The sequence below is a fragment of the Gobio gobio genome, assembly GCF_949357685.1.
Source record: "Gobio gobio genome assembly, chromosome: 19".
In the NCBI taxonomy this organism is placed as follows: Eukaryota; Metazoa; Chordata; class Actinopteri; order Cypriniformes; family Gobionidae; genus Gobio; species Gobio gobio.
This window is the reverse complement of record NC_137112.1, coordinates 47,085,832-47,108,730: the sequence shown is the minus strand read 5'-3', so window position 1 is coordinate 47,108,730 and position 22,899 is coordinate 47,085,832. Positions and strand designations below refer to the sequence as shown.

General features: G+C 36.1%; 1 protein-coding gene across 1 annotated transcript in view; it reads right to left on the bottom strand.

Moving 5' to 3' along the window:
- The window catches only part of megf6b (multiple EGF-like-domains 6b), a gene marked incomplete at its 5' end in the record, with an annotated part of 177,685 nt that overhangs the window by 47,132 nt on the left and 107,654 nt on the right, over positions 1–22,899 (bottom strand). The window contains 11 exons of the mRNA XM_079845375.1: positions 67–201; positions 2,134–2,268; positions 3,117–3,245; positions 3,328–3,456; positions 6,229–6,360; positions 7,679–7,843; positions 11,160–11,282; positions 15,610–15,732; positions 15,820–15,957; positions 17,722–17,844; positions 17,978–18,100. Coding sequence (XP_079701501.1) covers positions 67–201; positions 2,134–2,268; positions 3,117–3,245; positions 3,328–3,456; positions 6,229–6,360; positions 7,679–7,843; positions 11,160–11,282; positions 15,610–15,732; positions 15,820–15,957; positions 17,722–17,844; positions 17,978–18,100 — 1,455 coding nt within the window. The remainder of the gene's footprint in view (positions 1–66; positions 202–2,133; positions 2,269–3,116; positions 3,246–3,327; positions 3,457–6,228; positions 6,361–7,678; positions 7,844–11,159; positions 11,283–15,609; positions 15,733–15,819; positions 15,958–17,721; positions 17,845–17,977; positions 18,101–22,899) is intronic.

The window sequence follows — 22,899 nt, the reverse complement described above, 5'->3', positions numbered from 1 at the left end:
AATTTCCAGATGCAGTTTAGTTGCAGTGTATGATTTAACACTTTTATTGGCATTTAGCTATAATACCTTGGTCACATTTGTCTCCTCTCTTTCCAGCTGGACACTGCGGTTGACAGGCTCCAGTCACATGATCACAGGTCACTCCATCCGGACAGGAGCATTTCCTCTCACAGCCAGAGCCGAAGAAGCCTGATTCACACTCTACAAGGAAAAACTATCAATGTTGACCATATCATATCATATAGACATCTTTTTTCATCAACTTTTTTCAACTATCCATTATTTTATTTTAATTATTATTATTCAATTTCTTGTACATTAATTTCATTTAAGCATTTCATTGCAAATTAACAATATAATAAATATTAAAATACTATGTTTTAACATTTCTATTTATACATTTTTTTGAATTGCATGTTTTCTATTTCTTTTCCTTTTATTTCATTAAAGCAATTCAATGCATATATATATATGTATATATTAAAATTAGTGCTGTCAAATTGATAAATCACGATTAATCGCATCCAAAATCAAAGTTTGTGTTTACATAATACATGTGTGTGTACTGTGTATAATTATTATGTATATATAAATACACACACATGTATATACAGTGGCAAGAAAAAGTATGTGAACCGCTTGCAGAATCTGTGAAAATGTGAATAATTTAACTAAATAAGAGGGATCATATAAAATGCATGTTATTTTTTATTTAGTGCTGTCCTGAATAAGATATTTTACATAAAAAATGTTCCCTGGAGGATCCACGGCTGTGTGTGTGTGTGTGTGTGTGTGTGTGTGTGTGTGTCGTTCCCTGGATGATCCACGGCTGTGTGTGTGTGTGTTTGTCGTTCCCTGGATGATCCACGCCTGTGTGTGTGTGTGTGTGTGTGTGTGTGTGTGTGTGTGTGTGTGTGTGTGTGTGTGTGTCTGTGTGTGTGTGTGTCGTTCCCTGGATGATCCACGGCTGTGTTTTTGTCTTGTGATGGTTGTTCTTGAGTCTCTTGTTTGTCCTGAGCCGTTAAACTGACCAACGCTCTTCAGAAAAATCCTCCAGCTCCTGCACAATCTTCAGTTTTCCAGCATCTTTCATATTTGACCCTCTCCAGCAGTGACTGTGTGATTTTGAGATCCATCTTTTCACACTGAGGACGATTGAGGGACTCAAACACAACTACTAATGTTCAAACATTCACTGATGCTCCAGAAGGAAACACAACGCAAGAGACTCAAGAACAACCATCACAAGACACAAAAACAGCCGTGGATCATCAGGGAACGACACACACACACACACACACAGCCGTGGATCATCCAGGGAACGACACACACACACACACACACACACACACACAGCCGTGGATCATCAGGGAACGACACACACACACACACACACACACACACACACACACAGCCGTGGATCATCAGGGAACGACACACACACACACAGCCGTGGATCATCCAGGGAACGACACACACACACACACACACACACACAGCCGTGGATCATCCAGGGAACGACACACACACACACACACACACACACACACACACACACACACACACACACACACACACACAGCCGTGGATCATCCAGGGAACGACACACAGTATTGAGAATCAATGGTTCAGAAACTTTTGAACGGGTGATTTTAAATAAATTCAGCTATTTTTTTGTCTTGTGGACTATATGTAAACATTTTTTATGCAAAATATCTTATTCAGGACAGCACAAAATAAAAAATAACATGCATTTTATATATGATCACTCTTATTTAGTTAAAATTATTCACATTTTCACAGATTCTGCAAGCGGTTCACATACTTTTTCTTGCCACTATATATATATATATATTAAAATGCTTTATGTTTTATGCTCTATAACATATACATTTATTTTATTTTATTTTTGGATTGCATGCTATCCAATTCTTTTCCTTGTATTTTTTTATGCTTTCAATGCAATATATATATATATATATATATATTTTTTTTTTTTTTTTGTATTTAACTTTATTTTATTTGCATGCTTTCTAGTTATTTTCCTGGTATTTCATTAAAGCTTTTCAATGCAAATTTTTCAATGCAATGCAATCTTGCATCAACAACACTTCAGATGCTCATGAGACGGACCGTCTTTGCAGCCGTCGCCCTGATAACCGGGCTTGCAGACGCAGGCGCCATGGCGACGGTTACACTGGACCGTGTTCTGCTGGACACACTGACACTCTTCAGAACAGCCTGGACCGAACATCCACTTAGGACACGCTGCAGGAACACAGAAGAAACAAAGCTCTTATAAAGATGGAAGATGTTTTAAAAGCAAGTCTAGTTAAAGGGTTAGTTCACCCAAAAATGAAAATTCTGTCATTAATTACTCACCCTCATGTCGTTCGACACCCGTAAGACCTCCGTTCATCTTCAGACACAAATGAAGATATTTTAGTGTAAATCTGATGGCTCTGAAAGGCCTCCATTGGCACACTTTACACTCTCAAGACCCTTAAAAGACACTAAAGACGTCGATACAAAGTCCATCTCACTACAGTGGCTCTACAATAACTTTATGAATCGGTGACAATAGTTTTTGTGCTAAAAAACCCCCTAAATAACGACTTATATAGTGATGACGATTTCAAAACACGGCCTCATGAAGCTTCGAAGCGTTATGAATCAGTGAGTCGAATCATGATTCGGATCGCGTGTCAAACCGCTGAAATTTGGCGATTCAAACCGCTGAATCGACTCACTGATTCATAACGCTTCGAAGCTTCATGATGCCGTGTTTTGAAATCGTCATCACTATGTAAGTCGTTATTTAGGGTTTTTTTTGCGCACAAAAACTATTCTCGCCGATTCATAAAGTTATTGTAGAACCACTGTAGTGAGATGGACTTTGTATCGACGTCTTTAGTGTCTTTTAAGGGTCTTGAGAGTGTAAAGTGTGCCAATGGAGGCCTTTCAGAGCCATCAGATTTACACTAAAATATCTTCATTTGTGTTCTGAAGATGAACGGAGGTCTGACGGGTGTCCAACGACATGAGGGGAAGTCATTAATGACAGCATTTTCATTTTTGGGTGAACTAACCCTTTAAAATGGTAAGTTATGACTTACACAGGTGGCAGAACCTTCCGTACAGCCCCGGGTCACACAGACACGCCCCATAGGTGCGATGGCACCGTCCATTATTAGCACAGTTACACTTCTTATTACAGAACTTCCCATAGAGACCCTTAGGACAACCTGCATGGAGTGCATCAGATAAACCCTGTTAAAGTCAGTTCTGTTTGTTATATCTCTCCATTCAGTGAAGGAGTGAACTGACCGTCCTGACACAGCTCTCCACTGACCCCTGGTGGACAGCGGCAGCTCCCAGAGACCGGATCACACACACCGCCGTTCTTACACTTACAGATCAAGGAACAGTTCCTGCCGAACCAGCCCTCCGGACACGCTGGGTAACACACACACGCAGAAAGACAGAGGTCATGCAGTAAAGATGTGCATGGAATTAAATGGTTTATGGATTCATCAGTCTTTTCATCATCTGATAAAAATATTTTTTTCTCCCTTTCGTCTGTGAAATTGCTTTTCTGTTGATGTGAAGCCCACATTAATTCCCTCCGCAGTCTCCATTTAGCTCAAATGTATTGTGTTTTCTGTCATTTGTAATGGGTTTAGCGTCTGTTTTATGATTGACATGCTAGAGTGATAGAGTATTGGGAGTACAACTGAAAACATGCAAGATCAAAACAGTGATGAATACATATTGTTATCTGTTGGAGAGATATAGCCAGAGCTTTAAAAGAATTACAACTGAAGATTTATATGATAATTTGCTGCCATGGTTTGTTCCTTTAAATGTTCCCTGAAGTATTATTTACTGTGTGTATTTACATTTATATAAATGTATCTTTCCTTTTGTTGTATTCCTGCCATTACTCTCGCTTTATAATTCATTAATATTCAAATAAATACTATAATCACACACAAATAAAAAAAAAACTGGGAGATAAATCCAATCTCACTAGGGTAAAGCGTCCACTGAAAAACATCTAATAGCACTTTTTGTCTCCAAAAGCATTAAAGGATTAGTTCACTTTCAAATAAACTTTTGCTTATAATTTACTCACCCCCTTGTCATCCAAGATATCCATGTCTTTCTGTCTTCAGTCGAAAAGAAATGAAGATTTTTGATGAAAAGATTTCAGGATATTTCTCCATATAATGGAAGTCAATAGACTCCAAACGGTTCAAGGTCCAAATGAGAGGTTCAGTACAGCTTCAAAAGGGCTTTAAACCACATCAAACGGTACCAGACGATCAATAAGGGTCTTATCAAGCCAAACGATCGGCCATTTTTTTTTTTATAAATAAAGTTTAAGTTTTATAAGCACAAATGTTCGCCTTGCTCTGTTCAGTGATGCGCGCTCGTGACGTCACGTAAAACGCAATTACGTTGAAAAGGTCACGCTAGACGCAGGCGGAAGTACCGAGTCAATGTTTACAAATGAGCGGAAGGAGGACCGTATACACATATTCAAACGTCTTTGCGCCTTACGAGCATTTGTGCTTATAAAACGTAAACTTTTTTTTTTTTTTTTAAATGACGCATTGTTTCGCTAGATAAGACCCTTATTGGTCGTCTGGTACCGTTTGATGTGGTTTAAAGCCCTTTTGAAGCTGTACTGAACCTCTTATTTGGACCTTGAACCGTTTGGGGTCTATTGACTTCCATTATATGGAGAAATATATTCTGAAATCTTTTCATCAAAAATCTTCATTTCTTTTCGACTGAAGACAGAAAGATATCTTGGATGACAAGGGGGTGAGTAAATTATAAGCAAAAGTTTATTTGAAAGTGAACTAATCCTTTAAATCTGAGATTTATTGATGTTTATACTACAGGGCTGTTGGATGCTTGAATCTGATTGGCTGACGAACGTTCTAAAGTGTGCAGTTATTTTCAGGGAATTGATGGCTAAAGTAGTTCCAGCAGGTTTTGACCGCATTACAGTTCCATATCACTCCGCCAACTGATTTCAGTGATTTCAAAGGTCCTTACAGCTGACAACAGCAAAAGAACCAAAACACACAACCACACTGAACAAGCAAATAGTAAATAATAGGATAAAAATGACAAATTACTTCCATGATTTTGCCACAAAATTAGGTTTTATTATGCATGTAAAGCAAGGCCGTAACCATGTTTTGAACATTGGGGGCCGTTTTTGTTGTTGTTGTTGTTTTGGGGGTTTTTTGAAGGAGGGAGAGGGTGGTTTTTATATTTAAAGTAGGGCTGTCAAAAGATTAATCGCGATTAATCACATCCAAAATAAAAGTTTGTGTTTACATAATATATGTGTGTGTACTCTTTTAATTATTATTTATATATAAATACACACACAAGCATGTATATATTTAAGATTTTTTTTTTTATATATATAAAACATTTAAATTTATATATATTATAGATTATATAAATGTATATACAGTATATACATGCAAATATTTCTTAAATATATACATGAATGTGTGTGTATTTATATATAAATAATAATTAACAGAGTACACACACATATATTATGTAAACACAAACTTTTATTTTGGATGAGATTAATCGCGATTAATCTTTTGACAGCCCTACTTTAAAGAAATGAAGTAATTAAAGGGGATTTAAGGGATTAAAGAAATACGAATGGTAAAGAAGTTCCTGGTCTAATTATAGCCTATATGTTTGTGAAGTGATCCTTTTCAATTTGATCCATTTAAACTCTTTGCACACATTCACTCTTGTTTGTGTCTAATATGTAACAAAAAGAAAAGTTTCTTATCTCGTATAAAATATATATAATATAAAAGTATATATATGTATAAAAGCGTCTAAAAGATTTCACCTAAATGACCAGCCCTCCATCACCGTTCTTCAAGAAATAATGCAATCTTAAAAATTATCTGTAACATTTTAGTTCAGCGTCCAGTTCTCACGATTAACTAGTTGCTTATTATCATGCATTTACTAAGATATTGGCTGTTTATTAGCACTTATAAAGCACATAATGCCTTATGCTGCCATATTCTACATCCCTTAATCTAAACTTAACAGCTACCTTACTAACTATTAATAAGCAGTAATTAGGAGTTTATTGAAGCAAAAGTCATAGTTAATAGTGAGAATTGGACCCTAATCTAAAGTGTCTTTCAGGGCTCTTTTGCAGAAACTCACTCTCATTACAAACGATTCCCGTCCATCCGTCAGGACAGTCACAGCCGTTGGTGTGTTTGTTACACACTCCTCCGTTTGCACAGTCCTCACACGACAGACTGCAGTCCAAGCCGAACGAGCCGTTCAGACATACTGCATTAAAAGGAATTTTGCATTATGATATATATAAATATATACTGTATATACACTCACCTAAAGGATTATTAGGAACACACACTAATACTGTGGTTGACCCCCTTTCGCCTTCAGAACTGCCTTAATTCTACGTGGCATTGATTCAACAAGGTGCTGAAAGCATTCTTTAGAAATGTTGGCCCATATTGATAGGAGAGCATCTTGCAGTTGATGGAGATTTGTGGGATGCACATCCAGGGCACGAAGCTCCCGTTCCACCACATCCCAAAGATGCTCTATTGGGTTGAGATCTGGTGACTGTGGGGGCCATTTTAGTCCAGTGAACTCATTGTCATGTTCAAGAAACCAATTTGAAATGATTGGAGCTTTGTGACGGTGCATTATCCTGCTGGAAGTAGCCATCAGAGGATGGGGACATGGTGGTCATAAAGGGATGGACATGGTCAGAAACAATGCTCAGGTAGGCCGTGGCTTTTAAACGATGCCCAATTGGCACTAAGGGGCCTAAAGTGTGCCAAGAAAACATCCCCCACACCATTACACCACCACCACCAGCCTGCACAGTGGGAACAAGGCATGATGGATCCATGTTCTCATTCTGTTTACGCCAAATTCTGACTCTACCATCTGAATGTCTCAACAGAAATCCAGACTCATCAGACCAGGCAACATTTTTCCAGTCTTCAACTGTCCAATTTTGGTGAGCTCGTGCAAATTGTCGCCTCTTTTTCCTATTTGTAGTGGAGATGAGTGGTACCCGGTGGGGTCTTCTGCTGTTGTAGCCCATCCGCCTCAAGGTTGTGTGTGTTGTGGCTTCACAAATGCTTTGCTGCATACCTCGGTTGTAATGAGTGGTTATTTCAGTCAAAGTTGCTCTTCTATCAGCTTGAATCAGTCGGCCCATTCTCCTCTGACCTCTAGCATCAACAAGGCATTTTCTCCCACAGGACTGCCGCATACTGGATGTTTTTCCCTTTTCACACCATTCTTTGTAAACTCTAGAAATGGTTGTGCGTGAAAATCCCAGTAACTGAGCAGATTGTGAAATACTCAGACCGGCCCGTCTGGCACCAACAACCATGCCACGCTCAAAATTGCTTAATCTCCTTTCTTTCCCATTCCGACATTCAGTGTGGAGTTCAGGAGATTGTCTTGACCAGGACCACACCCCTAAATGCATTGAAGCAACTGCCATGTGATTGGTTGATTAGATAATTGCATTAATGAGAAATTGAACAGGTGTTCCTAATAATCCTTTAGGTGAGTGTATATTATCCTACAGTATATAATCCCAGCAGAATCATCGGTTTCTTACTGAATTTCTCAGTTAGGATGCTCTCAGCGCGCAGTTCTCCCGTGTCGTCCTCATAGTCGTCATATCGCTCCAGGATCTGCTCATAGTCCTGCAGGATGGTGAGCTGAGGTGAGGGTTTCTCCACCGTCTGACCGCTGCTCAACGCCTCCACAGACTGCTCCAGCACTGACACACACACACAAATACACACTTAGATTAATTAGGTTCCTGTAAATGCTCTATATTACCTGAATTACATTAAAATCCTGAAAACTGGCATCCATCTACGTTATCTATGTTCAAATATTTATCAGATGTCCAGGAATAAAGATCTCATCATGATCTTGATCAACCTTTAAGTCACTGCAAAATGCCATAACATCACAGAATGACCTTGATTGAACTGAATTAGGTCATTAAATCACTTTAGGACAGAGTCGGTTTACACGTTACTAGAACTAACATTTTCATCAAAAACCTACTTTAGAAGAAAAGTTAGAAAGTCTTTTTATAAGTCTTATTTAGAAACACACACAGGAAAAAGTAATAGTAAACAATTTAAAAACAAATGTAATAATATAATTAATATAATATAATATAATATAATATAATATAATATAATATAATATAATATAATATAATATAATATAATATAATTAATATAATATAATATAATATAATATAATATAATATAATATAATATAATATAATATAATATAATATAATATAATATAATATAATATAATATAATATAATATAATATAATATAATAATATAATATAATATAATATAATATAATATAATATATAATGAATATAATATAAAATAATATATAATATAATATAATATATTATAATTAATATAAAATAATATAATGAATATAATATATAATATAATTAATATAATATAATGAAAATAATAATATAATATAATATATAATTAATATAATATAATATATATTATAATATAATATCATTAATATAATATAAACGTTTGTGTTTACATAATATATGTTTGTGTGTGTGTGTGTGTGTGTGTGTGTGTGTGTGTGTGTGTGTGTGTGTGTGTGTGTGTGTGTGTGTATATATATATCTTATATATATATATATATATATATATGTGTGTGTGTGTGTGTGTGTGTGTGTGTGTGTGTGTGTGTGTGTGTGTGTGTGTGTACATACAAAATACATACATATATATGTATATATATATATGTATTTTGTATGTACACACACACACACACACAGAATAGCATATATATTAAATATATTACATAAATAAAAAAATTGCATATATATATATTTAGATAAATAAAAATGTAAAATAGGAATAATTTATTATTTCTATGCCATATGCATTTCAGAGCCACAGTATTCAAAATGTATAATATAATTAATATAATTAATATAATATAATTAATATAATATAATATAATATAATATAATATAATTAATATAATATAATATAATATAATATAATATAATATAATATAATATAATATAATATAATATAATATAATATAATATAATATAATATAATATAATATAATATAATATAATATATCCTGCAATGTAAGATGATCTGGGTACAGGTCTGGGGCATTATGTTTTTAATAATAATGTGTTTATATTGTGTATCTGCCTTGTTTCTTTTATATGCATGTCTTACTCTACAACACTTTGGCGTAACTCTGTTGCTTTTAAATGTGCTAAATAAATAAAATTTTACTTGACTTGCTAATTATCGCACCAAATTAACTCTGGCATTTATATTATATTGGTGACACTTTAGTTTAGGGTCCAATTCTCACTACTAACTAGTTGCTTATTGGCATGCATATTCCTTATTATCATTATTATTATTATATATTGGCTATTTATTAGTCCTTATAAAACACATATTAAGGCCTTATTCATTTTCTACATCCCTTAATCTGACCCAATACCTAAACTTAACAACTACCTTGCTAACTATTAATAAGCAGTTATTAGGAGTTCATTGAGGCTAAAGTTGTAGTTAAAGGTGCAGTGTGTAGCATTTATGAGGATCTATTGACAGAAATGCCATATAATATACATAACTATGTTTTCAGTGGTGTATAAAGAACTTACATAATGAGACGTTATGATTTTATTCCCTTAGAATGAGCCGTTTTTATCTACACACCGCGGGTCCCTTACAGTGAAGCAGCCATTTTGTGCCGTCATGTTTCTACAGTAGCCCTAAACGGACAAACTTCTCTACAGAGCGCTAGTCACTCTCTGCTGTCTCAGACGATATCTTTGTCCTGTGTTGGCCACCGTAGCTTCTCTACGTGCTTTGAAAGGGAGGGGTGAGCGGTGGACGGTTGCAATTCACAACCTCACCACTAGATGCTGCTCAAATTCACACACTGCACCTTTACTAGTACAGGACCTATAGTATAGGTTCGGAGATATATTATATGTATAATACATAAAAAATTATAATATATAAATAAAATGTAACTAGAATGACTGTTTTTGAAGCATTTCTTCTTTAACCCTCTATGGTACGGTGTTGCCTCCAGGCAACATAGTCTATTTTAGTTTATTTTTAATAAAATGAAACAGCAATTTATTGGTCAAACCTATCTCTGTGAAGAAGAACTCAAATACTAATCAATAAAAAGTGCAAAAAAATAGGTCACATGACCCACAGGGATCCATTTTGTGTCCTGTTTCAGCACATGTGCACAGGTCACATGGGTGGATACAAATATAGTATATTTGTAAGGAAAAGAGCTAGAATTCTCGAAATTGATTTGCATTTTTGCATGATTTTGTAATGCACGTATAAGATTAGTAATTCACATACTATAACTGCACATATTGTGATCTGCACATTTTCTATAGCACTTAAAAAAGGTATAAAACACAACTGATGAGGGTGAGGATGAGGTGTCATGTGATGAGGAAGATGAGGGTCATAGTGACGATCCAGCAGGGAGATATCAAAGATGGAGATGAGGATGAAGATGCATATGATAACTTGATATGATAACTTGATGTGATGGTTTGGTAATACTTGTGTTCCACGATGGTACAATGATGCCTGAGAGCAACAGCTGAATTTGAAATGTTACTTTTTATTAAATATGAAATTTGTAATACATTATAAACTGGATAAATATGTTCGTTCAGGTGTCTGGTTAAAGAAACTGATGTTTTCAATAAGTATATTTCTTTTTTCTACATGAAAATGTCAAATGTTAAAATTTGGTACAATGATGCCTTGAGGCAACAAACTTTTAAAAAATAAATAAATAAAAAAATTATGATTTTTTTTATTGCTATTGTTAAAGTGTCCTATTTTAAGCAAGAAAAACACCACAAATAATTTTTTCTCATTGAAATCATATTACGTACCATAGAGGGTTAATATAATTCTAGCCGAGTTTATAGGTTATGTTATGGTCAATTACCTCCGCATTCATGTATTGTTCTGTATTGGAAATGATTATGAAGAGGACAGGTAAACTCACATATACAGGAGCGTCTGTCTTCATCGAGGCGATACCCGCGTCTGCAGGAGCACAGGAAGGAGCCAGCGCTGTTCTGACACGTGTGATCACATCCTCCGCTGGCTGCCAAACACTCATCTATATCTGTGATCAGACAACTCACTGAGCATATTTCTGATATTGCCACACGTTGAGCACTCTAGTGGATGTGTGTAAAGTAGGGGTGGGAGGAAAGGTCGATGCATCGCGATTCGTTATCTAACGATTCAGAATCGATTCTCAAAAATTCAGAATCGATTCTGTGTTCAATTCAAACGGCCACTTCACCACTGTGTGTGTGTGTGTGTGTGTGTGTGTGTGTGTGTGTGTGTGTGTGTGTGTGTGTGTGTGTGTGTGTGTGTGTGTGTGTGTGTGTGTGTGTGTGTGTGTGTGTGTGTGTGTGGGCATGTTTTTGTGAAATATCAGGACACAAATGTGTATAATGACATGGGTATGACACAGGTATTACAAAAAGAGGGTGAAATATGAGGACGTTCCCCATGTCCTCACTTTTCAAAATGCTTATAAATCACACAGAACAAGTTTTTTTTCACAGAAAGTGAACTGCACAGTCTCCTGTGAGGGTTAGGTTTAGGGGCAGGGGCAGTGTAAGGGGATAGAAAATACGGTTTGTATGGTATAAAAACCATTACGCCTATGGAATGTCCTCACATTTCACAAAAACAAACATTTTAAAAGCATTTCTAAATTAAGTTCATATTTCCAACAAACGAAATTCTGAGCCAAAATAACGAAGTGGTGCTCAAGTAGGCTATACGGCGCTTTCCTTGCCATTAATGCTTAATAACACTCCTGTAGAGACAGAGCGACACGTGTCATAATCTGAAGGCCACGCCCACCGGGGGGGAAAACAATCGAACGCTCTCCATTGACTTTGCATTGCGTGAAGGGGCATCCTTGTCATCTCGGACTAATAACAAAAAACAGAACAATTTCTAAAAGCGGATATGTGACAAAGCGTACAGCAAACAAGCTAAGCAAAACCCACAACCAAAAATCCAGACGTTTTTATAAGCTATTGACCCAAAAAACGAGCGTTTAAGGACAAAAAAGTGGACACAGGCCATTGAGACACGTTATATTACACTGAGAACTACACACACTACAGGGGAACGTCATCAGCGACAGGAAATATCATATATAAAACTGACATTTGGATATTTGACTTAAGTGACAACATATTTACTGCACACATAGATATACTGAGACATACTGAGTGTCAGGATCCCAAAATGTCCCCATTCTTCAGCTGAAGCGTCACGTTTTACTGCCTTTATCCACTTTTCAGAGCTGCCAACTCTCACGCATTGGCCGTGAGACACACGCATTTGATTGGTTTCACACGCTCACACGCCACACCCCCGATTTCTCACGCTGAAGTGTCACCTGGTCGGTCAAATGCCTGAAAGATGAGTTTATCTATAGATCTACATGTTGAGCCGATCATGTTGATCGATCAGTTATGCTTTCGGTGAGGGGGTTCAAGATTCATGGGCAAAAAAATACGGTGTTGCGCGACCTAAAACTACATTCCGTTTTGGGTTCTGACGAGAACGATCCTGTAATGAGCGAAGTGGAGTGGAGTGACGCTCAGAGGTGCGTTTCCCGAAAGTGTTGTTCGCTATATGGTCACAAGTTCCGTCATTATAAGCATAGTTAAACGAGTCGTTTTTCCCGAACCCATAGTTCCAACGAACGTTCGCAAACAGCATCGCAAGTTGATTTGCATACATTTTGTTCTTGCACTGATGTTAAATTTGTAGCCATTTTGCACTTTAACAGCCAGTTTGAGATAGGCTATATTTGAGTGTGTAATGATTCTGACAGTTTTTTTCCATTGAAATGTCTGGGGAAAAGTGTCCCAATAACCCTGAATTCACCCTATACTCTTTGAAATCATAATTACATTGCATTATGAAGCTTGAAACCCCAAATATTATAACATTCTTCATTAACACTTATTCAGTTATTTGTAACAATCTCATTGTAAAAAAAAAAAGAAAAAGAAAAAAGTGGTTTCAATGTAGCCAGCTACTTTTTGATAGTAACTTGTAGTGTAGCTACTTTTTCAAAAGGGTATAACTTGAATGTAACTTAACTACTTAAAGTAGTTTTTACTACAATGTTTTTTTAGATCAGCCGCAGCAAAAAATAACCACACAACAGACAGAAGAGCAACAGACAGGACTGACAGTTTTTTCCTTTTTCTTCCCTGTAAATGTAGGTTGATGTATAATCAATTTGCTCTATTAGACAAAACCATTCCTCTATAGTGCTTTAAAATTGTGTGTGTGTGTGTGTGTGTCTATAGGATATACTGTATACAAAGCGTCATAAAGATGCATTTTGTCTTAATAGACAGAATTAATTTTCAACCTTATCAAAGGCAAAAAAGACATAAAAAAAACAAAAAAAAAACAATACTACTCAAATGCTAATGCAGAGAGAGTGTTTTCTGTGATGTGTGTGTGTATATAGCTATTATATATATATATATATATATATATATATATATATATATATATATATATATATATATATATATATATATATATATATATATATATATATATATATAAATAATGATTATTATTTATTTAATTTTTTGTTGTTGTAATTTTTGCTTTGTACGCGGCAAAATTTTGGTTGGCCCCACCAAATCTCACTCTAAGTTTTTTTGAAAAGTTGGCAGCTCTGACTTTTGTCTCCTTAAACTCTCGTTTTTTTGGGTCGACAGCTTATAAAAACTTATTTCTGTGTTTTTTAGCTTGTTTGCTGTACACTTTGTCACATATCAGCTTTTAGACATTGTTCTGTTTTTTGTTATAAGTCCGAAATGACAAGGATGCCGCCTCACGCAATGCACAGTCAATGGAGAGCGTTGGATTGTTTCCCCCCGGTGTGGGCGTGGCCTAAATTCGCTCTGTCTCTGTGTCTCCGATGCGGTGGCTGGGATATAAACCTACCAACATCCGTGGCATAATTTTTGGAATGACTTATGGAATATTGCTGAACTACTGCACAATGTTTCAAACGAATGAACAAAGACTTAGTTTTGGCGAGTGATTGGTTAAATGTCTCATGACTGTTGCAGTTCGGCAGGTTTCCTCATGTGAGATGTTTTACACACACACTGAATTTGGCTTCTCAGCGCTAAAGTTGTTTTTCTTCTGCATTAGCCTGTGCTTTAAAGATTTTTTTGTAGCTCTAATCAAAGTAAACGTTTTTTTTTTTGCTTTAAAGACATTTTTTATTAAAATGTTCTAAAGAAACTATAAAACTGTTTATTCTTAATGATTGTTCTTTGCAATTGTATATATGGCTTACTATGTTTCATCAGAGCTTGTTAATCTTGAATATAACTTTGTTAATAAAATAAAAGTACTGAAAGAAATCTTCATAATCACTTTTAATATAGCAATCAAACAGATATTCTAACTATAAACAAAACGCATATTAGCTCCTATTTTGGTTAAAATGTAAAATATCATGTATTTGCACAGCAGGATAATTAGTAACCAAAAATGTATGTTAAAGGGTTAGTTCACCCAAAAATGAAAATTCTGTCATTAATGACTTACCCTCATGTCGTTCAACACCCGTCAGACCTCCGTTCATCTTCAGACACAAATGAAGATATTTTAGTGTAAATCTGATGCTCTGAAAGGCCTCCATTGGCTCAATGGCACGGTTCACTCTCAAGACCCTTAAAAGGCACTAAAGACGTCGTTACAAAGTCCATCTCACTACAGTGGTTCTACAATAACTTTATGAAGCGACGACAATAGTTTTTGTGCGCAAAAAAACCCTAAATAACGACTTACATAGTGATGACGATTTCAAAACACGGCATCATGAAGCTTCGAAGCGTTATGAATCAGTGAGTCGATTCATGATTCGGATCGTGTGTCAAACTGCTGAAATTTGGCGATTCAAACTGCTGAATCGACTCACTGATTCATAACGCTTCGAAGCTTCATGAGGCCGTGTTTTGAAATCGTCATCACTATATAAGTCGTTATTTAGGGTTTTTTTGCGCACAAAAACTATTGTCGTCGCTTCATAAAGTTATTGTAGAAGCACTGTAGTGAGATGGACTTTGTATCGACGTCTTTAGTGTCTTTTAAGGGTCTTGAGAGTGTAAAGTGTGCCAATGGAGGCCTTTCAGAGCCATCAGATTTACACTAAAATATCCTAATTTCTGTTCTGAAGATGAACGGAGGTCTTACGGGTGTCGAACGACATGAGGGGAAGTAATTAATGACAGAATTTTCATTTTTGGGTGAACTAACCCTTTAAGAATCGTTTTGGGAATCGGATCGTTACTCCCAGAATCGGATCGAATCGTTAAGTGCCTTAAGATTCCCACCCCTAATGTTCATACATAATGAAATCTCTGGAAATGTCATACCGTCACAGCTGCATCCATCAGCGCTCAGACGATATCCGGCTGTACAGTAACACTCATAACCTCCAGGATAGTTTGTGCAGTCGTGCTCACAACACGAGCTGCCGTCGGCACACTCGTTTACATCTGACACACAGAACACACACCTTTACCTTACACGATTACCATGCTTGTGCAGTACAACAGGAAATGGTCATATCTAGTTTCCTGTACCGATACAGGTCTTGTGGTCGTGGTCCAGCTGGTTTCCCTGGTTACAGCTGCACACGGGTCCATTGGTTGAATGTTCACAGTGATGAGAACAGCCGCCGTTATTATGATCACAGCTGTTTATGATCTCCATCTCGATCCCTAAGACAGAAAAACAGAACGAAATTAAAAGTTTGTGTTTACATATGTACTGTGTATAATTATTATGTGTATATCGTATATATATACAGTATAACATATATATATATATATATATTATAGCGCATATATATATATATATATATATGCGCTATAATATATATATATATGTTATACTGTATGGATATACACAGACAAGCATATATATTCAATATATTACATAAATAAAAAAGTGCATATTTACAGTATATTGAGATAAATAACAATGTAAAATAGGAATAATTGATTATTTCTATGCCATATGCATTTCAGAGCCACTGTATTCTAAATGTCTAATTTAGTATATTTAGTATTTTTCTGTCCTATTACAAATGTACTTATTTATATTTACATATATACAGTAAATATGTAAATATATAGTTACCTACAGGAACATTATATATTTCATACCAATTCTATTCTACAGTATTTTATATGTATTATATTCTATTCTGTCCTATTCTATTCTATCCTATTACATTTATTACATTCTATTTTATTTAATTTTAATTGTATTATTATTTTTTATTTAATTTTAATTGTATTTGAATTTAATTTTAATTGTATTTTTTTAGTTGTATTATTTTATTTTAATTGTTTTAATTTATTATATTCTAATTGTATTGTATTTTAATTTAATTGAATTGTATTATTTTATTTTATTTTAATTGTATTTTATTTTAATTTAATTTAATTTTAATTTAATTGTATTATTTTATTTTAGTTGTATTATTTTATTTTAATTGTTTTATTTTACTTTAGTTGTATTATTTTATTTTAATTGTTTTATTTTATTTTATTCTAATTGTATTGTATTTTAATTTAATTTTAATTTTAATTTTATTTTATTATTTTATTTTAATTGTTTTATTTTATTTTATTTTATTTTATTTTATTTTAATTGTATTTTATTTTAATTTTATTTAATTTTTATTTAATTGTATTATTATATTTAATTTGTATTATGTTCTTTTATTTGAATTGTACTATTTTATTTTAGTTGTATTATTTATTTTATTTAAATGTTTTATTTTATTTTATTCTAATTGTATTGTATTTTAATTTAATTTAATTTTTGATTTAATTGTATTATTTTATTTTAATTGTTTTTTTTATTTTATTTTAATTCTATTTTATTTTTATTTTTTTTATTTTTATTATTTTATTTTATTTGTATTATTTTAATTTATTTTAATTGTTTTTTTATTTTAATTTAATTGTATTTTAATTTAATTTAATTTTAATTGTATTATTTTATTTTATTTGTATTATTTTATTTTATTATAATTGTTTTATTTTATTTTATTTTAATTGTATTTTATTTTAATTTAATTTAATTTAATTATTTTATTTTATTTATTCTAACGTTTTACTTTTTCTCATGATGTGTTGCATTTCTTAATAAGAAAAAATTCTTAATAAGAAAAAACATCAAGAATTGCACACACAATTTTTTTTTTTTTTCAAGTTTTCTGAAATGTTATGATTAAATAATGAGGTATTATCTAATTAAATATGCATACATTTCCAGCACAGAAATCTGAACACTAGATAAAGCTAGGATGAAGAAAGGCTTCTTGTTTCATTTTGTTGATGAATTCTATTATATTCTATTAAAGAGCCAACCGCATCTGAAAGAGGCTGCAGAGAGAAACCAATGATTCGAGGGAATTTTCCTCATATGTGAGAGATGTTGTGTGTTTTCTGACAGGCTCAGCTCATACTCACGATAACACTGCTTGCCATCCACACCCAACTCATAGGCAGCGGGACACACACACATGAAAGATCCCCTGGTGTTACGGCAACCATGAGCGCAGTCCGCCTGGCCCATCTGGCACTCATCAATGTCTGATACAACACAAACACACACAGACACAACTGAGCATGATCCCTGGAGTATGAACATACCAGTGCAACAGTACCGTAATATCATCGTTCTGTTCTATAAGCATGTGACAAACTCTACACTAATGTAAGTTACCGTCACAGGTCTTGCCATCTTCAGCCAGCCGATAACCCTGATGACATCCACAGCGGGCCTGATCTCCATCCCTGTGGCACTCCTGAGAACAGCCGGCGTTTCGCTGCGCACACGGATCCTCCACTGATGACAGGAGCACATCGGTCACAGATATTAATACACACACACACTTATTAGGATGGTGGGTCTAAATGGGTGAATCTCACAGAACCTGTCATATTTCACTATATTCTCTCTATATTCAGTCATATTCTCTCATATTTCACAGAAATTAAAGCAATCCCAGGTGAACAGGGTAAAAAAATGAATGAATAGATTTAACTAATACTGTATATTTAAATAATAACTAATTAAAACATTTAAAGGGGCACTTCAGCACTGGGAAGATGAATGTGTATTTAAACTGGGTCATTTATGTAGTAGAAATGTGAAATTATTTTTGAATTTGGTGCCTTCTAGAATGAGAAAAGGCAGAAAATGTATTTTTGTCTCATGTGGATGAAAGACAACAACTCCCAGAATGCACTACGACGCCACTCCCAAAGCCACGGCTATTGGTTATCACTGTTTAAATGGCTTTTAAAGATATTTATTGTAATTAAAACGATGCACTTAAAAGTGTTTACTTTCCAAAGTCTGAAACTACACATTATTAAAAGACAATAAATAGCCCAAAATCTCAACATTTACTAGTGGTTTTGCTTGTATTGTCTTGCATTAAAAATTATATTTTGCATAAATATACAGAATATAAATAGTATTTATACATCATGGTAGTAGGACTTATTTGTTGTGCTGCCTTTAATTTATGCTGATTTAAATAAAGAACATGAAAGAATGATTTTAGTGAGAATATGAGAAGAAAACGTTACTTTTAATCGTCATACAAAACGATGATTAATTTTTTGAGGTGACATGTTTCGTGAGATCATTTATCATAATGGTAGATCCTCGTCCAGCTGCTGTAACTCGTCTCATACTCGGTGTGTTTAACCTGTGTCTGTCCTTCAACAGCTGCAGTCAAACGATCTGTCCACAGCCAACAATTACACTTTTAGAGAAACAGAAATTCTGCAGAAATTATTCGGCAATCATGATCCTTCATCAGAGCATGTTCAACTCGAGATGAACTCGGAGACGGGCTGAGAACGAGACACAAAGACATGTCCGCGCTGAAGTCACCCGTTTGTGATATTACGTCATCCAGTGAATCAAGACCATAATCATATTTCCACTAAATCTCCTTGAGCACTTCAAAGGATGAGAGCCGCTTGGCTTCACATACACGTGAACAATAAATAACACCTCGGGTTTATTCTCTGACATTAAGACACTCATCAGTATTTCCATGCATCTGGGAATAAAGATTTTCACAAACAGCTCCACTGTGACCTGTCAATCAAGCTCTTCAGAGAGAAGACACATTCATATCTGTGTGTGGAGATCATTCAAAACTATTAAAACAAACAAAAAGCCCCACAGATGCTTCATAAAAGTAGTCCTTTTGCACCTCCTGAAGTCATATGATAACTTTGTTCTCACCAACATTTCACATGCAAAGCTGTTTTTAAGTGCAACATTGTTTTTTTGGCATCAATGACGGACAGACAGATAGATAGAATGACAGACGAATGGATGGATGGATGGATGGATGGAATGACAGACGGGTAGATAGAATGGCAGATGGATGGATGGATAATCGATGGATGGATGGATGGATGGATGGATAGAATGGCAGACGGATAGATAGAATGGCGGATGGATGGATGGAATGACAGACAGATAGAAAGAATGACAGACGAATGGATGGGTGGATGGATGGATGGATGGAATGACAGACGGGTAGATAAAATGGCAGACGGATAGATAGAATGGCAGACGGATAGATAGAATGGCAGACGTATAGATAGAATGGCTGGATGGATGGAATGACAGACGGATAGATACAATGGCAGACGGATAGATAGAATGGCAGACGGATAGATAGAATGGCTGGATGGATGGAATGACAGACGGATAGATACAATGGCAGACGGATAGATAGAATGGCAGACGGATAGATAGAATGGCTGGATGGATGGAATGACAGACGGATAGATACAATGGCAGACGGATAGATACAATGGCAGACGGATAGATAGAATGGCTGGATGGATGGAATGACAGACGTATAGATAGAATGGCAGACGTATAGATAGAATGGCTGGATGGATGGAATGGCAGACGTATAGATAGAATGGCAGACGTATAGATAGAATGGCAGACGTATAGATAGAATGGCTGGATGGATGGAATGGCAGACGGATAGATAGAATGGCTGGATGGATGGAATGGCAGACGTATAGATAGAATGGCTGGATGGATGGAATGGCAGACGGATAGATAGAATGGCTGGATGGATGGAATGGCAGACGTATAGATAGAATGGCTGGATGGATGGAATGGCAGACGGATAGATAGAATGGCAGACGTATAGATAGAATGGCTGGATGGATGGAATGGCAGACGGATAGATAGAATGGCAGACGTATAGATAGAATGGCTGGATGGATGGAATGGCAGACGTATAGATAGAATGGCTGGATGGATGGAATGGCAGACGGATAGATAGAATGGCTGGATGGATGGAATGGCAGACGTATATATAGAATGGCTGGATGGATGGAATGGCAGACGGATAGATAGAATGGCAGACGTATAGATAGAATGGCTGGATGGATGGAATGGCAGACGTATAGATAGAATGGCAGACGGATAGATAGAATGGCAGACGGATAGATAGAATGGCTGGATGGATGGAATGGCAGACGTATATATAGAATGGCTGGATGGATGGAATGGCAGACGGATAGATAGAATGGCTGGATGGATGGAATGGCAGACGTATAGATAGAATGGCTGGATGGATGGAATGGCAGACGTATAGATAGAATGGCAGACGTATAGATAGAATGGCTGGATAGATAGAATGGCAGACGGATAGATAGAATGGCTGGATAGATAGAATGGCAGACGTATATATAGAATGGCTGGATGGATAGAATGGCAGACGTATAGATAGAATGGCTGGATGGATGGAATGGCAGACGTATAGATAGAATGGCAGACGTATAGATAGAATGGCTGGATAGATAGAATGGCAGACGGATAGATAGAATGGCAGACGTATAGATAGAATGGCTGGATGGATGGAATGGCAGACGTATAGATAGAATGGCAGACGGATAGATAGAATGGCTGGATGGATGGAATGGCAGACGGATAGATAGAATGGCTGGATGGATGGAATGACAGACGGATAGATAGAATGGCTGGATAGATAGAATGGCAGACGTATAGATAGAATGGCAGATGTATAGATAGAATGGCTGGATAGATAGAATGGCAGACGGATAGATAGAATGGCAGACGTATAGATAGAATGGCTGGATGGATGGAATGACAGACGGGTGGATAGAATGACAGACGGATGGATGGATGGAATGACAGACGGGTAGATAGAATGACAGACAGGTAGATCGAATGGCAGACGGATAGATAGAATGGTGGATGGATGGATGGATGGATGGATGGATGGATGGAATGACAGACGGGTAGATAGAATGACAGACGGTTAGATAGAATGGCAGACGGGTAGATAGAATGACAGACGGATAGATAGAATGGCAGACAGGTAGATAGAATGACAGACTGGTGGATAGAATGACAGATGGTTAGATAGAATGACAGATGGGTAGATAGAATGGCAGACGGATAGATAGAATGACAGACGGATAGATAGAATGGCAGACGGATAGATAGAATGACAGACGGCAGATAGAATGGCAGACGGATAGATAGAATGACAGACGGTAGATAGAATGACAGACGGATAGATAGAATGACAGACGGTAGATAGAATGACAGACGGATAGATAGAATGACAGACGGGTGGATGGAAGGAATGACAGACGGGTAGATAGAATGACAGACGGATAGATAGAATGACAGACGGTAGATAGAATGACAGACGGATAGATAGAATGACAGACGGGTGGATGGAAGGAATGACAGACGGGTAGATAGAATGACAGACGGATAGATAGAATGACAGACGGTAGATAGAATGACAGACGGATAGATAGAATGGCAGACGGATAGATAGAATGACAGACGGCAGATAGAATGGCAGACGGATAGATAGAATGACAGACGGTAGATAGAATGACAGACGGATAGATAGAATGACAGACGGTAGATAGAATGACAGACGGATAGATAGAATGACAGACGGGTGGATGGAAGGAATGACAGACGGGTAGATAGAATGGCAGACGGATAGATAGAATGACAGACGGTAGATAGAATGACAGACGGCAGATAGAATGACAGACGGTAGATAGAATGACAGACGGATAGATAGAATGACAGACGGGTGGATGGAAGGAATGACAGACGGGTAGATAGAATGACAGACGGGTAGATAGAATGGCGGATGGATGGATGGATGGAATGACAGACGGGTAGATAGAATGACAGACGGATAGATAGAATGACAGACGGGTAGATAGAATGACAGACGGGTGGATAGAATGACAGACGGATAGATAGAATGGCAGACGTATAGATAGAATGGCTGGATGGATGGAATGGCAGACGTATAGATAGAATGGCAGACGCATAGATAGAATGGCTGGATAGATAGAATGGCAGACGGATAGATAGAATGGCAGACGTATAGATAGAATGGCTGGATGGATGGAATGGCAGACGTATAGATAGAATGGCAGACGGATAGATAGAATGGCTGGATGGATGGAATGGCAGACGGATAGATAGAATGGCTGGATGGATGGAATGACAGACGGATAGATAGAATGGCTGGATAGATAGAATGGCAGACGTATAGATAGAATGGCAGATGTATAGATAGAATGGCTGGA